General features: G+C 42.7%; 4 protein-coding genes; 3 read left to right on the top strand and 1 right to left on the bottom strand.

The window, feature by feature from the left end:
* The first annotated feature begins 2097 nt into the window (after window positions 1-2097).
* On the top strand, window positions 2098-3718 carry GSTUM_00003917001 (uncharacterized protein). XM_002835102.2 has 7 exons: window positions 2098-2279; window positions 2394-2493; window positions 2587-3061; window positions 3105-3154; window positions 3208-3266; window positions 3320-3409; window positions 3459-3718. Exons 1-7 carry the CDS (start codon window positions 2175-2177, stop codon window positions 3540-3542), a joined length of 963 nt encoding a protein of 320 aa, XP_002835148.1. The 5' UTR covers window positions 2098-2174; the 3' UTR covers window positions 3543-3718.
* Window positions 3719-5979: 2261 nt separating this feature from the next.
* On the top strand, window positions 5980-8730 carry GSTUM_00003916001 (uncharacterized protein; the record flags this gene model as incomplete). XM_002835101.2 has 11 exons in its annotated part: window positions 5980-6043; window positions 6110-6190; window positions 6367-6458; window positions 6513-7007; window positions 7065-7500; window positions 7558-7661; window positions 7718-7817; window positions 7875-7950; window positions 8003-8109; window positions 8166-8311; window positions 8377-8730. The coding sequence occupies 11 exons, from the start codon at window positions 5980-5982 to the stop codon at window positions 8410-8412; spliced, it is 1737 nt and encodes a 578-aa protein (XP_002835147.1). The 3' UTR covers window positions 8413-8730.
* A 500-nt stretch (window positions 8731-9230) lies between these two features.
* On the top strand, window positions 9231-13560 carry GSTUM_00003915001 (uncharacterized protein). XM_002835100.2 has 14 exons: window positions 9231-9367; window positions 9422-9793; window positions 9864-9945; window positions 10000-10228; window positions 10286-10640; window positions 10698-10799; window positions 10851-11066; window positions 11134-11412; window positions 11465-11667; window positions 11722-12053; window positions 12114-12225; window positions 12282-12928; window positions 12998-13147; window positions 13219-13560. Exons 1-14 carry the CDS (start codon window positions 9335-9337, stop codon window positions 13323-13325), a joined length of 3219 nt encoding a protein of 1072 aa, XP_002835146.1. The 5' UTR covers window positions 9231-9334; the 3' UTR covers window positions 13326-13560.
* A 938-nt stretch (window positions 13561-14498) lies between these two features.
* Window positions 14499-15934, bottom strand: GSTUM_00003913001 (uncharacterized protein). XM_002835099.2 has 6 exons: window positions 15701-15934; window positions 15410-15479; window positions 15305-15332; window positions 15026-15223; window positions 14813-14947; window positions 14499-14758 (listed from the first exon to the last, which is right to left on the bottom strand). Exons 2-6 carry the CDS (start codon window positions 15475-15477, stop codon window positions 14609-14611), a joined length of 579 nt encoding a protein of 192 aa, XP_002835145.1. The 5' UTR covers window positions 15478-15479; window positions 15701-15934; the 3' UTR covers window positions 14499-14608.
* Between the last annotated feature and the right edge of the window lie 613 nt (window positions 15935-16547).

Genomic DNA, 16547 nt, shown 5'->3' with positions numbered 1-16547 from the left:
ATGCGCATAATTCTGAAATTCATTTAAGTAGTTCATCTTGATGCTCAGGACCTGTATATCACAGAATAATCTCTCCTAGTTCCACATTTTCTTCCCCCATTCCTTCAATTAAAACTCTAATCTCATATATTGATAGAGCCTTATAAGTATGAGAATCTTTTCCATGATCTCAAGGATCTTGAATTTGTAGACACAGAATTCAGACAATTTGTAAATTTGATGTAATTAAGTCACCAACCGAGTAAAACAGTTGTACATATGAATTTGTTTCTAATAAATACAGTTGAATTTGAGTGACAATAAGGGCATCAAGGTTGTCAAATACTTGTAGTCTATTCCCAATCTCAGTAGCATAGTTGTTGGAATCATGGGTATTGATTTGAGCAAACTTAAAGGTCTGGCCATAAATAGGAAGTAGAGATTTGATTCTATGATATAATGCACCTTTGATACGAAAGGAATACACTCTACCCACTCGTAAGCCAATCATTTACTCACCTACTCCCAAAGAGGTAAAAGCAAAGATATTATTATCAGAGTGAATTTTGAGATAAAATTCTTTAGCTACTCTTATTTTCAATAATTAGTTATAGTACTTAATACTATTAATAATTAAAGTAATTAGAAATAACTTACATATATATTGTGAGGTAAACAATTCCAATATCTGAGGAGCTGGCTGCTGAATATTTGGTAAAGTCACCTTTCCGTTTGTACAATATTTTGAGAAGATAAGAGCTCCAACTCGTGAACGGGAACTCTTCTCCTCAAGAAAATACAATATTTTGTAATAATAACACTCATAGCTTAATTATGAAAGAGTGAAACAATCAATTCCAGATACAGAATAGAGTGCTGAGCGGTACAAAATAGATCTGGAAATACTTGTTATCTCACAGAATTCAAAGTTAGTTTATTCAGTCATATAGAAACAATATTAGCAAAGATGGTAATCCAATGACTATATTATTGACAATCAAACTTGCCGCAGAATAGTCTCAGCGTCAATTTCAGACTCGAGTTGCTGTTCGTGCAGCACGACACTCAGACCATATCCGATAAGAGCCTCTTGGTACTTGTCTGGCAAAAGTATCATCTTCCCTAGTTCTTCAGCACGCGGAGCAGGTTTGCATCTTCGACTCTGTGAATGTTGAAATCTGAAAAGTTGCTTGTAAATAACCTGAGTAAAGATAGTAGTAAACAGATATTGGAAAGAGTTGCAAGAAAATAAAGGCTTTAGTATATGTGATATGCCTTAAATGTATTCCTAAAACTGTGAACAAACATACTATTTAATGGCTACTTTTGGTTAATAGGACTAAGAGCAAGAGACTCTACTTTATATTCAGTATTATAAAAGGTTAAAAGGTAATATTATAGGCTTGGACAATTAGAAATAGCTGGAAATTTAATATTATATTGAGTTAATTCATCTTATCAACTATATAGAATTGGATTTTGTGAGTGGCTTGTGGCTATGTACAATAGTTGAGTCTAATAATCTCTTTTGCATATAATGCATAAATTACACTCAAGGTTACAATTGTATAAATGGTAATATTACAGGTTTGGACAATCAGGAATAGCTAGAAATTAAGTATTAAGTTCTGTCAATTAATTTCTTTAAGTCTATGGAATTAGAATTTGTGAGTAGTCCTTTAAAGTATGTAATAGTTGACTATAATGAATATATATATTCCGTATATTTATTGTTGTATGAGTTTAAGAGTTAATGTTACCTTGCTGACTTATTTTCTTGGCATCACGTGAATGTCTTGGCATTTTGGTCACATGATCGTGCTTTTTGGAAAAGCTTGTTTTATATAATAAGATGTACTAGTACTTGTACTCCGGTACCAGGGGTAAGTCCAGCCCGTCACGGCAAAATCTCAGAGTTTACTAAGCCTATTCTTGGCGCTGATTGCCTATTCCAGGTATCGCCCTCCATACGACTTAACGCCAAGAACATGGTTGCTTTAGTGAAAATCCCCTTTCCCATACTCGAGTAACTTATAGGTGTGGCGCCCGACTTAAGGTACCGTAACAATCGCCTTCTCCCAATCCCCCCTCCCACCCAATTTTCTGGTTTCCATCTTCCTCCCCCAACGCTTACTTTCCCATGATATTACTTATACAACTGATAAAGAACCCTGCCTACTCTGCTAATTATCATCATGCTGGCGGCTCTCCTCCTTGCAGGCGCAGAACCGCTGCCTCTTCGAGAAGCATTGTCTGGGATTATGGGATCCATTTCACTAGTGTCATGGATCTTTCTTTTGGTAAGTGCAGCCCTCAATTGGCTCTGCCTTTCAATGCCGTCCTTCTCTTAAATACTCAGGAGATTGCTGTCCGTTCCTCCAGATATTTCTTTGCTAATATTCTTCGGGCTTCAGATACCACAAGTTACCGAAAATTACAGGGATGGCAGCGCTGAAGGAGTTTCTGTTGCGTTTATTACCATATGGATACTTGGAGATATTGCCAATTTAATCGGTATTACTTCCGCCGACTCCTTGTGGCTCTCTACCTTTATATTCCGTGGCGTTTCCATACGGTTGGCTGACATCACCCACTCTGGACTTTTAGGCGCCCTATGGGGACGTTTGCTTTCCACCGTGATCGCTCTGGCAATTTATTTCTGCGTGTCAGATGTGATTCTGCTTTCTCAGACAATCTACTACAATCATGTCACCGATGCTCTCGCTGCTAGACGTGAGCGTGCACCATGTTCCACTCCTGCGGATCTTCATAGCCCAACTCAACCACTGCTCGCTCGCCCCCGTCGTAAGAGCTCGGGTGCTAAGTCACGTCATCGGAGGTCTAGCTCACGACGCCCGGCCTCGCTATCGGCCATTCTTCGGAGAGAAACGAGTGCCAGTATGACCATTTTGAGAAATATACTGGTCATCTCAAGCATCTGTTTTGCGGGGACATTGGGTTGGTTCGTCGCCTGGAGGAGCGGCGCGTGGTCTACAACTGAGAAGAATGACGACAACCGGGAAATGCCAGGAGGTGCTGAGATGCTAGGATACTTAGGTGCTTTACTATATCTCGGGCAAGTGTATGCTTTTATGAGGGCATTTCCTTTCTAACATCTCTTACAGCGCCCGAATTCCCCAGATAATTAGAAATCACCACAACAAATCATGTGGCGGTCGGTATTTGCCCTTCCGATAACCCCTTTTGCGCGACGCTGATTTGGTGGAGGACTCTCGTTGCTATTTTTCTTGTTATCTCTCCTTGGAAATCTTACTTATGGGGCAGGGGTATGGTTGCTTATTCTTGTATCAGGGATTCAATTTTTCTCACTGCTCTCCAGATATTATGCCATTCTAGCGACCGTACATACATAAAGGACAACCTTCCGTGGCTGATTGGGAGTTTAGGAACAATGTCCCAAGACGTCATTGTAAGAAACCTCCTTTTCGACATCAGATACCCCTCACTGATAGCCATAGATTTTCATACAGTTTCATATCTATTCCAGAAATTCCATGGAAACTACCCAAGTCTGTTCTGCGGCAATATATGATGAAAACTGATTATAGGGATGTTCTAATGCTGGATCCTATTAAGAACCTTGATATTCCTACCACATTCATTTCGGCATCCCGTTTGTTACTCTTTTTTGGCTACCCACCACTGTACCAGCATTTATCCATCCATGTATCATTAAAGAGGAATAAGAGAAAAGGAAAAAGAGAAAGAAAAAGAACTATGCATACCAGTACCGGTACAGTACAGTAAATTACAGTACTGATATTGTGATGGACACCTGGCGCCACATCCATCTGCGATTTACTTGGATACTGTGGCTCCGCCCACCCCCCAATCCTTGCCATGTCAGTTGATGATCAATGGCTACAATCACGCGATTTTACGGTAATTTGACGGTTGAAAGTCATCCTCTGATGCACAAGATATTTATAGGTATGGTTCGTGCAGTCCAAAACCTCAACCAGGAATTTAGCCATTTTCAAATGATTATACCATCAACTCAAGTGACTTCAGAGACTCAAAAACCTCTGGATTATTCTCCCAATCTTTCTCTACAATATAGAGGATTTTTCTTGTTTCTGTCACTAATGTGGCTTGGCACAGAAAAGGTTTTCACATGACTCAAGATTATAAGTCATAGGTATGTTATGGTTTTGCGCATATGACTTATTTGGGTCATATGATTTGTTATATTATGATTTGTTATATTTTATACATGACTTGATTATGAGTTATGGGACATGCACCTGGCCAGTATGCCTTACAAGAGTGCCTTGCAGGTATGACCTGTGCATATGATTTAGGTTTCACACATGACCTCATTATGAGGTCATGGGTTTTATGCATGTGACCACTTGGGGTCATATGATTTATTTATTATATTATGATTAGATTATAAGTTTTCACACATGACCTTGTTACAAGGTCATAGGATTTGAGTATATGACTACTTTAGTCATATGACTAGTTTGTAATGATTTGGTTTCGCATATGTGACCACTTTGGGTCACATGACTTGGGGCAGGAAGAACACTATATAAGTAGGCCGGTACGGCTAAGGAGGATAGGTTCTTCATGCTTTATTCTAAGTACATTTCGTACTTATTACTTTAATGAATATAAAATACCTTTATACTCTTTATTATTATCACGATCTTGATTATTATTATGCTGAGAAACCTCTGTACAAAACAGAGTTAGAGAAAGCTTACGATAGATGGTCTAAATAGAAGATAAAGTTCTTGTACTATTAGTAACATAGGCGGAGGCCTAAGAGCTATCATATAGCAGAGGAAGAGAGAAGAAGATAAGTATCATTCCTCATTGCCAAGAACTAACTATCCTAAGGGGGATCATTACAGATTCTCAGATCAGTTAGTAATTATGTATAATCCTTTAAAATAAGGTATTTTTAGTGAGAACGTGGAAAATGTGTTACGTACAGCCATAACTTAATTGCCAAAATGGGGCATAATTTTGATTAGTAACTAGTTTTGTGTGCCAAGCTATAACATAAATGTGCAAAATATTAACTCAAACCTATAGCTTGTATACTTTTGTGAATATTAAACCTACCCTTGCAGTGAATATTGTATAATACTATATCATTGTTTCTTATTTTTTAGCTGACTATCTGTAATTATATCCTATTATCTGTTGACGTTTATTTGGTAAGTTATATTATTCCTCTATGTCTTAATAGATTACGCCTTTAATATATGAAGCTAGGAAGCAATAAGCAGTTAAAGACTTGTATGTTAGATGGTACCTGCTGTGCACAGGCACTGATTGCAGATCAGCTTGACTTTTGTAACTAGAAATGCCGATTACAGGAAGAAGCTGAAACAAAGGATCATCTAGTCTTATTCTGTCCAAAGTTCTACTGCAAAATCAATTTTATTAAATATATGTGGAGAGCTGCAAAGCACTACATATGTATTAACTGTGGATATAGCATTAAAGTATTGTGCAAACTAATTCTTGAAGCATTAGAATCAGTTCCAGTACAACAAATCTGGAAATATGCAAACTAGGTTGAGTGATTTTTAAATGCATATTGGAATAGAGTGGAATATGGTTCAAAGGAATTCATATATACAATATAGCACTAATACCAGAGCCATAGACATCTTAGTAATCGAGATCAATACTTAACCCATTATTCTATATATTTATACTTATATTCTATCTGAATTTATCATACTATCATATATTTCTTAATTTTATACAATATACTTGTAATATAATATTTATCATAATATTATTATATTAAAATACTACTATCATATAATACTTTCACATATTTAATCTAATTATAAGCCCTTAAGAGATGGTCCTAATACCTTATTTTAAGGTCAGTAATATTCGGTCTTGGCATCCAAGGCAGCTCAGCCACGTAACACCTTTTTTTTCAGCCTGGTTGAGGTTTTGGACTGCGCGAACCATACATCCCATTATTCAGCGAGGGCTTGGCGTAGCACGATGTTACGAGCTGTACTGGATTGTACCCCGAAATTCGACGTTGCCAGGCCCCAAGCGCCAGATCGTGGGTACGTACCTGTGCTCGTATCATACTAATACATATCACTAACCCAACTCACGGGAGAATCAGTCATCCACCTCCAAGCCCCAGATCCCGCAACACCGACGACGATGGAACAAAATACACAATCCGCGACCGACCCCAACTCCAGTAAGTATTTTGCCCTAAGTCCTTGACATACCCCGGAATTGGCGAGATTTTCACCCCACAGCTCCCCTCTCCCCACAGTTCTCGGCTGGCCACGATGGAAACCCCACGTATAACGCCGGGTGAAAGGTGGAATAAAAAGGGGAAGAATAGCGGGAGTACTAACGAGAGATCTACAGCTGCATCCCACCAGGGCGACCCAAACGATAGAGCTGACAATAGTAATGAAGTCGAAGTGGCTGGCCAGGTGCAGGACCCATCTGGTGCTACGGTTGTTCAGTATCTTTGCATTGGTCTCGATGGCATTGACTAACGACTTTTATAGAACGGCACGGGGAACGGAGTATCCAACAATCATAAAGGCCATTCCTTAGCATTCGATAGCGATCGGGTTGACAATGAGGCCACCGGGAATTCCACAGGGCGTAGCGATGCCACAAGTGCAAGATTCCGAGAAGACCTGGGGAGGGGAAAGAGATCTGACGAGTTAGAAGATTTGGTGGAAAATATGAAGGAGGCTGCGAAGGAGAAAGAATCTAAAGGTTCTGGGTCTGCGGAGGAATCAGCCCTTCAAGATTCTCTCAAAAAACGCATCAAGGATCTAGAGATGGAACTCTCGACACATCAAGCAGAAGCTACAGCGCTCCGCAAATCTCTTGCAGATCAGAAGGAAGCGACTACGAAGGATCTAGATGACAGAGGAAAACTGCTAGCGAAGGTGCAAGAAGAAAAGCAAACCCTTGATACCCAATACAAGACACTGCTTGGGAGAGTTGCAACTATCAAGAGCACCCTTGGTGAGAGGCTGAAGTCCGATGCCGTGAGTAGAAATTAACTTTCAAGTTCATAGCATCGAAGCTGATCTCCTGATATACAGGAAGAACTCGAACGCTGTAGAGCTATGGTGGAGGAGCTAGAGGACCAAAACCGAAGTCTTACTGAGAACGTCCAAGACCTCCATGGTCAGTTGGGGAAATCACAAGAGACCAGTAGGGAAACCTCGAAGGAGTTAACTGTTCTCCGACACCGCATGAACCTTTCTCAACAAAATTGGGCAAAGGAACGAGAGGACCTGATTAGCTCAGAAAAATTTCTACGCGAAGAATATGAAGCTGCTAAGCACGCTATGCAGGATTGGGAAGTTATTGCCCTCGAGGAGCGAGCTGTTCGCGAGTCGTTGGGAGAACGGCTTATTGAGCTCGAAGATCAGATATCCACTCAGAAAGCAGCATATGCTATGGTTGTCACAGAGAAAGAGAGGGAATCTAACGCAGTCGTTGGCTTGCAGAGATCCCTGCAAGATATACAAAATGGTATGTAGAGCTGTCACTTTTCCCTCAATTTTTTTTGCTTACATCGGAAAAAAAAAGCCCGCAAACAAGAACTCAGGGACGTTGTTGAAAGCACACAAGCTCAAATTTCTCAATTAATCCAGAAAGGAGAGACCCTGGAGAAACGTTCTAAAGAAGCTGAGGTACGGTTTGGACAAAATGTCTAAATTGCTGTGGATACAACTGACTTGAGCCATAGTCTCAACTGCTCCAGGCACAACAAGACCTCCAGCGTGTTTTACCCTTTGAAAAGGAAGTTAAGGAAAAGGGTCTGTTGATTGGAAAGCTTCGGCATGAAGGTATATCTTATACGAATCTCAAGCAAATTGTATCCTAACACATGTTGCGCGGACCAGCCGTTACATTGAACGACCATTTGCGAAAAGCCCTTCGGATGCTCAAGCGCGATAACGCAGATGACAAAATTGACAAGTAATTGACCGAATATCTCATACTCGTAATAATATCAACTAATATGGGCTAGACAACTAGTTACCAATGTCTTCCTCCAATTCGTTAGCATTCAACGAGGTGACGCCAAGAAATATGAAGTACTACAGTTAATTGCTTCTGTCCTTGATTGGAATGACGGTATGGCACTACTCCGCTACCTCTAGTTATGTTTACTAAATAAACCCCCTCGATAGAACAACGTGAAAAGGCTGGGTTGGTTCGCCCAGGCACTTCGGCAAATTCCTCCTCCAATAATACTCTTAAAACGCCCCCGTTATCCCCATTTCATCGCTCCCCAAGCACACCCACTCTCAGTGATGCTTATGATGGAAGTAAGGATGTAAGTTTTCTTATGTCTTCCAAGCTTTGCCCCTCCAGACTTACTGTTAACTTACTTGCTTCTAGTTATGGACATCCGTGTTTGGTTCTGAAAAGTCATGATCTATTTTTCCCCCTTCATCTTAACATTCCCTCAACCTTCCCACTGTAACCTTCTGCGCTCTGTACATATACCGGGGATACAAATGGGAGTTCATGGATCTGTTGTTAGCTGTCTTGTTTTGGTTTCCCTTCTTTCTCCTTGTTACTACAGTATGATACTTATTTCTTTGGTTTCGGGTTTTCTTGATTTTCCTCCCTTCGGAATTTTGCTCAGGCAACCAAGGGCATTTACGATCCATTAGACTGCTTTTTTAGGGTACTTTTTCGCTTTCCTTACAAAATAGCTCGCAATAATCAAAAATCCGCCGGCAGAACTAACTGCGCTCTCGGGAGCAGATATCTTGGAGTAGGGGTGACCGCATGGATAAATAAAAAGGTTGTCTCCAGGCATTTCGGAGTTTCACAGATGATACAGCACATGATGAGTGGGCTTGAGTTGTTTGAAAATCTGATAGGATAGGAGCTATTGGCTCTAAAATCAGAATTCGTGAACCATCTTCCTTGGCGTTGAAGTAATCACCAAGATACGATACTTGAAAGCTGACTGATGAGGGGGTGCATGAGTTACTGCTGCTTACTATCAGCAGTCATAGAATTTCCTGTTTCCTGTAGCTTCCATGAAATTCTTAACCAAGTTGCCCTCTTGGGTGCCGGGAGCGTTTGTCGCGGCATGGCTCCGGGCTCCGTGGTTGGTGCTAAACACAAGCAACTACCGTACCGGTACTCAGATGGAACTTGGGCAACGGATGCCGCCTTAGCCCCACGTTTGCCCTTTTCCTTCTCGGGTCCTCAACTTCCAGGCCCAGTGTCTCCCTCTAGTTTGTCACAGAGCAGCAACAACAACAATAATCTTCACTCGTAACCCATAAAGAAACCCGTTTAACTTTACCTTTATATATCTATTCGGTTTTACGAAAAAGAAATGTCCTCTAATCCTGAACCGGATGCAGATGCGGTATGATTTTCTGCACTTAAAATAAGCCAGAACCTCACCACTAACCCGGTCTAGATTCGCGACAAGCGACTTGCTAGGCTTGCACGACTTGGGGGATCCTCTTCGCCCAAACCCTCTGCCATTCCCCGCGATGGAGAAACGAGCATGTCCCAGTCTGTCGAGCAAGAGAAAGTAGCTCCGAGACCTCAGCCCCTGGCTCCTCCCATCACAGGTCTTATCACAGGGACGCCTACAAGTCAACTTCTGGATAGACCATCGGGCTCGACGTTGGAAGGAGTAGTTACATCCCCGCTTTCAGATACACCTTTGGCGGAAACGTCGTTACAAACTCAGCCAGCCGCAGGCAATCCCTCTTTAGGCGCCCTTATGGCTACGGAAGCATGGGAAGATAAGGCGCTGAGACAGATATTTCGAGTTGCTCTGGAGGTCAGTATTCAGGTTGATTTATTATTTTGAAGGATTTCTTATAAATTGTGGAGGCTAATATAGCCTACAGCCTGGGCCCCGCTCGGCTGGACTGTATGTCTTGGATGATCTCCGTAAGGAATTAGAAGAACAGTTGGATAGTGAAGGTAAACGTATGTTTATGACGCCTTCTCCCTGCAAGGAACCTTTATTCTGACTTTATCCAGGGCCACGCATTGACGTTACGATCCTTGATCAGTTAATACTCTCAGTATGCGCTAGACCAGAAGTTGTTCCAATGGATTACCTTGTGGGGTCGTGGAGGAGAGCTTCAAACATGCAGCGTACGATGTCTGCATCCCGAATGGATGATCGCAAAAAAAATATCCTTCAAACAGCACAGAGACTTTGTCTCAATTATGGAGAATATTGTATTTCCATGCCGGACATTTTCAAGTAAGCATTCGTAAGAGGAAAGTTGCGGTCTTTAATTCTCCTACTAATCCGTGATAGTAACGACCGCGCTTTTGTCCTACTAGCGGACCGGTTACAAACAGATGCGGACGAAGATCGTGGACTTCCTCAAGAATTCCTGAACGATCTCGTGAGCCGACTACCAGACTACCCTGACCTGAACCAATACTTCCAGGAAACACTTCGAACTCTTAGTGGTAGATTGAGTGAAATGAGCATGACAGACAACTACAAACCCCTTATAACCGCTCTGGGGAGACTTATGCATCACAAGCCTATCATTGGCATATTAGTAGATCTGCCGGAGTTTTTACCTCCCCCAGAAGATGTTCCGGCCAACCTTTTGGAAAAGAAAACAATTTTAGGCCCTTATTTCCAGATCTCACCCCTCCAGGTATTACCAGTTCTCCTCGTTTCGTATTTTGAGGCTATGGTCTAAACTCTTGCCTAGACAGCAGTCTGCAAAACCTACTTTACGGGTGCAAAGGCAAAATCTCCGACAAGTATCAACGACGCAACTAGAGCGTTGCGACTTTCACTCCAGACATTGCAGGTAAGCTTGTGAACAATATTGTATGAGTTCGAAGTTGACCGGGTTTCTTAGGATCAATTATATCAGATTGTTATGATGATAATTCGCGGTTCACCGGTGGCTAGGGCGAAGATGCTTGACTTTTTTGCCCGTGTGATCAATTTGAATTTGAAGCGTGGTGCTATTCAGGTGGACCCCACCACCGTAGCCTCAGACGGTTTTATGCTCAACATCAACACTGTTTTGACCAAGCTTTGCGAACCTTTTATGGATGCATCGTTCTCCAAAGTTAGTTCTGAATTCTTGTCCTGTCGAGCTATACTTCACGATATGCAGTTTGCTGAAACACAACTAGATCGATAAAATAGATATCGAATATTTCAGACGGCAGCCGGGTTTAGACATACACGAGGAAACGAAGATAAACGTAGATGAAAATCAGGCAAACGAATATTATTCTAGAAAGGTTGAAGGATCGAATAATTTCATATCCGAGGTGTTCTTTTTGAATGTTGCCGCTCACCACTATGGTCTCGGGGCGACAGAGACCACACATGACCAACTGGCAAAGGACATTGGGGAGATGGAAAAACATCTTGAGAGATTCGTGGCAGAAAGACAGAGGTGGCTTAACGTACGTTTTCATAGGTCACAACATCCCGCCCGCCTGCTAATCAGAAAAATAGTCACCCCAGCTTGCAACATGGGATCGAAATATAGAGCGCATGAGAGAACGAATAGACCAAGGTATAGCGTACAAATGTGCTCTTGAAGTCTTCCTGTTTGATGGTCTGTCGCAAACACGAACGCTTTTGTTCATGCGGTATTTAACAACCTGGCTGCTAAGGGTTGTTACACCGACTCACGGGTACCCGGAGAAGTTGATCAAGTTCGCGCGCACATTTCCTATCCCTTGGGATGACTGAAAGCTAATTTCGAACAGATTGCCCCTTCCTAAAGAACCACCAGAACAGTTCAGTTGTTTGCCTGAGTATTTCATAGAAGATATTGGACTTTGCTTTGGATTTGTGGGAAGGTATCTCCCGGAATGTATTGTGACTACGCAAGTTGATGAGCTCGTTATCTTCTGCATAACTTTTCTAGACATGTCAACCTACATCCGAAAGCCCAGCCTAAAGTCGAAGCTCGTGGAGATACTCTACTATGGTATCAGTCCATACCGAGGCAAGTCCACCGGTATACTCGGTGATGTCATTAACAGCCACCCCTTTGCTCTCCAGAATCTCATGCATGCCCTCATGAACTTCTATATTGGTATGTCTCTCAGAGGTCGCTTTCCCTGCCATGGTCCATAAGGCTAATATATACATGCAGAGATTGAGCGACAGTACTATGAGAGGTTTACCGTTCGGTACCACATCTCGGAGATCATCAAATCGATATGGCCAAACCTTGCCTTCAGAGAAAAGCTAGATCGGGAGAGCAAGTAAGTATATATTTCTGAGAATGACAGTCGAGAGCAGTGCTGATTGCCTTGCTTAGAGAAAACGTCGACTTTTTTGTTCAATTTATTGCGCTTCTTCTGGGTGATGTAACATATGTCTTGCACAACTCTCTGAGCGCTCTGGCCGATATCCACAAGCTCCAGCTCGAGTTAGAGAATGAGTCTTCAGAACTTACGACTCAGGAGAGAGCCGATAAAGAGAAGGCGTTGGTTAAGGCTGAGCGAGACGCCACATCTTACATGTCCTTGGGCAATGAAACGGTAGCAATGTTGAAGCTATTCACGTCAGCCATTGCCGATGCATTTGTCAAGCCAGAGATTGTTAATACATTGGCCGGCATGTTGAATTTTAATCTTGAAGCCCTTGTGGGCCCAAAATGTAACAACCTTCGTGTACGCAACCCCGAGAAATACAAATTCAACCCGAAGGCCCTACTTTCGGAAATCACGGACGTCTATCTCAACCTGCGAACATTCAAGCCGTTCGTCAAAGCGATTGCGCTCGAGGGCCGTTCCTACCGCCCGGAATTATTCACCAAGCTCCAGAGCGTCTTAGAAAGGAGCAACCTAAAGGGGACACCAGACATCGCATTGTTGGCTAAACTTGCCGCTAACATAGAGGAGACTAAGAGAAGGGAGGAGGAGGGTGAGGTGGAGCTCGGTGAGATTCCGGATGACTTTCTGGGTACGTTCTATATGCCTACATATATACCAGTCACAATGGGTCAATCACATTTAGCTAACTCATTCCCAGATCCATTGATGGCAACATTAATGGAAGATCCTGTCATCCTCCCCTCTTCCAGAGTCACTATCGATCGCCAAACTATTAGAATCCATCTCCTGGGAAATCCTCTAGACCCCTTCAATAGGTCCCCACTGAAAGTTGAAGATGTCATTTCGAGTACGTTCACCTTTTACCCCTTCTCTACACCAACCCTATACGTATAAAACATATAATTAACGGGGGAATAGACACCGAACTCAAAAACCAAATACAAGCATGGATCAAGGAGCGACGTGCAAAAGGCACTATCAAGGACGACAACGGTGACGAGGAAGCGATGGACCTTGACCCCTAAACCTTTAATGAGGTGGGTTACAAAAAAGGCTTGCTCCTACATTTTATAAGCACCATAAAACAAATGGGGCACATGGCTATTATTAAATGTGAACCCAAATAATGGAGTGCACACCTATTTGAACTGTTCTTTTTTGCCACATTAATTTTTCATTTTCATTGCTATGATACTTCCACCATTGAGTCATTGCCAATAAAGATGTTGTACCGTACGTAATACAAGGAGTTTTTTCTTGTTTTATCTTAAGTCTGTAGAATTATTCGTAAATATAGAGAAATCCATGGCATACACCCTAAGGTTTGACCAAAGAAACCGACGACAGGAAACTTCGATCCCCGTCATGCTGTAAAACAAATAGATATCGCGACCATCACTGTTATCATAATCGAAGATAAAAAACACGGGAGGTTTTTCCTTTTACGAGGACCAATTATAATCATACTGGAAGGCTTAATCTGTTTCAAGATATAAGAAAATTTTCTGACTGCTTCCCCACGATCGTAATTGCATCGGGTTAATTCTAGTTATATGCTAAATATTTCCGGGTTCTTCCTTTTCCCGTAATGCCCAAGGACGGACAGTGTGAAAGGTCCGTGGCAGATTGCGGTTCGCGATCCTAGTTCAACCAATCTGTTTGTGCGTTGAGGTAGGGCTGGACATCTGTTGAATTCTGACGGCTTAGAACTCTAGGGGAGCCATGAAGCTCTAGCATTGCCATCACAAGCCGAGAGCCCGAGACAGTGTACGACAAAAACATGGTGGAAAAAGTACTGCTACAACAGGGAATTCATAGTTGGACTTCTTAAATCTGGTGCTGAAGAATAAAGCAACCTATGATTGCCGATTATCCCTTCCAGAGGCAGAGGGTAAAGAAAGCAACATATTGTTAAGACAAAATACCAAACCAGGAATCTCGCACGTGACCAACACAAAGCTCCATTTCAAAAAAGAGGAAATAAGATACGGATGGGTAAAGAAGAGGGAAAGCGAAATAAGTAGAAAAAAAAAATACAGTCTCCGGATATTTCCCTGGCATCAGTTTGCGCTATATTGACTGAACTGAACGACACCTTGCCAATTTGACTCGTTGCTTTGATCTCCCGTTCGTGAGACGTTTCCCCAGCATGTTTTCCCGTGCTATAGGTAGAGCTTTTTTTTTTTTTTTTTTTTTTTGAGAAAACGGAGGGGAAAAAAGCACATGCCACACCGTTGATTTAAAACACCATCACCAAACCCGGAACTACCGTTACCACCAATCTAAAAAAAAAAAGAGACTCCCAAAACTACAACACAAGGCACTTTGATTTCTTGGGTTTCTTCTGCAGTAGAGCACAGCGAGTAGCGTGCTCAAAAACCTCACGAACACCCTCATTGGTCTTGGCCGAGCACTCCAGATAACGATCGGCATGAATAACTTTCTTGACGGCATCGCCCTGTATAAAACATTAGCATGTCCAAATGAGGTTTACATATAATTGGATGTATACCTCGGCCTCGGTCACAGGTTTCTGAGAAGTCTTGGCGAGTTCTTGAACCGTCTTCGGGTCATGTCGAAGATCTTTCTTGCAGCCAACAAGGATGACGGGGAGACCTTGACAGAAGTGAAGAACCTCAGAAATCCACTGTCATGCCCAACAAAGTCCCCAAGTTAGTAAACTAAATATTTGCTGATATCCATTGGTCTGGGGGGACTCAAGTACCTTCTCCTGAACGTTATCAAGGGAATCGGGCGAGTCGATTGCAAAGCAAATCAAGATGACGTGCGAGTCAGGATAAGAGAGAGGACGTAGACGATCGTAATCTTCTTGTCCTGCAGTATCCCACAAGGCCAGCTCTACATGCTTTCCATCGACTTCGACATCGGCGACGTAGTTCTCGAAAACAGTGGGGACATAGACCTATAAAGATAACTTCTGTTAGCAATAAAGTTGGGATATAAATAACTGATTGGTATGATGGCTACATGGTCCAAAGCATACCTCAGGGAAAGTGCCCTTGGAGAAGACGCTGAAATATTTAACGTTATTAGTGAAACAGTGGCTTGGAAACAAGAGTTAGATTGGAGGGAGCATTAAGCAACATACATCAACAAACAGGTTTTGCCACATGCACCGTCACCGACGATGACCAACTTGCGTCTGATTTCAGCCATTCCTAAAACGATTGCGGATATTGTTGGTTAGAAAGGTGATACACGAGAGAAAAGCAGTGAAAGCAGCAGCGGTCGGCAGGCGACTGAAGCAGGGGCGGGAAAGATAGGAGTGTTGGGGAGAGAAAAAGTGAAAGCTTGTTTTCAACCTCCCAAAACTCAAGCTCGTGTGGAGAGAAACACGAGGGAATGAAGTTTTGGGGGATCAGGGAATGGTGGTACTCACTAAGTGATGTTTTTTAAAAGAGACTTGGGTTAAGGGGATGGTTGCAGACCTGTTTGTCCGGGGAATGGGTGGGAGAGAATAGAGAGGGGAGGCGGACAACAGCAGCGGTATTAAAAGGGGAGCGACGGGGAACTAGAGGGAGCGGGCTTGGGTGTGGAGATGAAGAAGCTTCTTGGGGGTGGATGGGGGAAAGAAGAGAGAAGGGAGAAGGTTGTTGTGGAGAAGTAAAGTGGTGAGAGAGTGGTTGAGCGAGAGAGTGAGTTGAGGGCTCGGGAAGAGAGAGGTGGTGGACGGATGAGGTTTGTTAGTGAAGGAAGAGAAGGGGATGGGAGAGAGGACTGGTTGGCTGGGGAGAGCTGGTTGGGGCCTTGGCCCGCAGCTGAACGGGGGGCTGGCCTGCTTGGCGGTGCTTCTGGTGCTGGTTGTTGCTGCCTACATTTGTGCCGGCATTGCAACATACTCGTGGAGTACGAGTACTCGTACACACAACCCAGAGTCTCAGACTCATTCATTCTCCATACGATTTCGCCTCCATGCTATGTGGAACATCATTTATACAAATACCGGTAGATACAAATTGTGCATCTCGTACATACTAGTCATATACCTTATATTTCCCGGAGCCCTTTGAATATTTCGCCATGTTTGTGGAGGGGATTCTACTCCTATCTGTCTGTCATCTCGAATCACCAACCATACAAATATGTAACGTACCGGTATGCTATCATACCCCTTGATTTGATACAGGGCCTCGAAGCATGTACAGTACCGCACGGATACAGTACGAGTACTCATACCTACTCATACCATGCCGTTATGCTTGTAATCTTGCACGAAAATAAAAACA

This window comes from Tuber melanosporum (assembly GCF_000151645.1).
Source record: "Tuber melanosporum whole genome shotgun sequence assembly, scaffold_1, strain Mel28".
Lineage (NCBI taxonomy): Eukaryota > Fungi > Ascomycota > Pezizomycetes > Pezizales > Tuberaceae > Tuber > Tuber melanosporum.
This window is presented reverse-complemented; position numbering and strand designations above follow the sequence as displayed.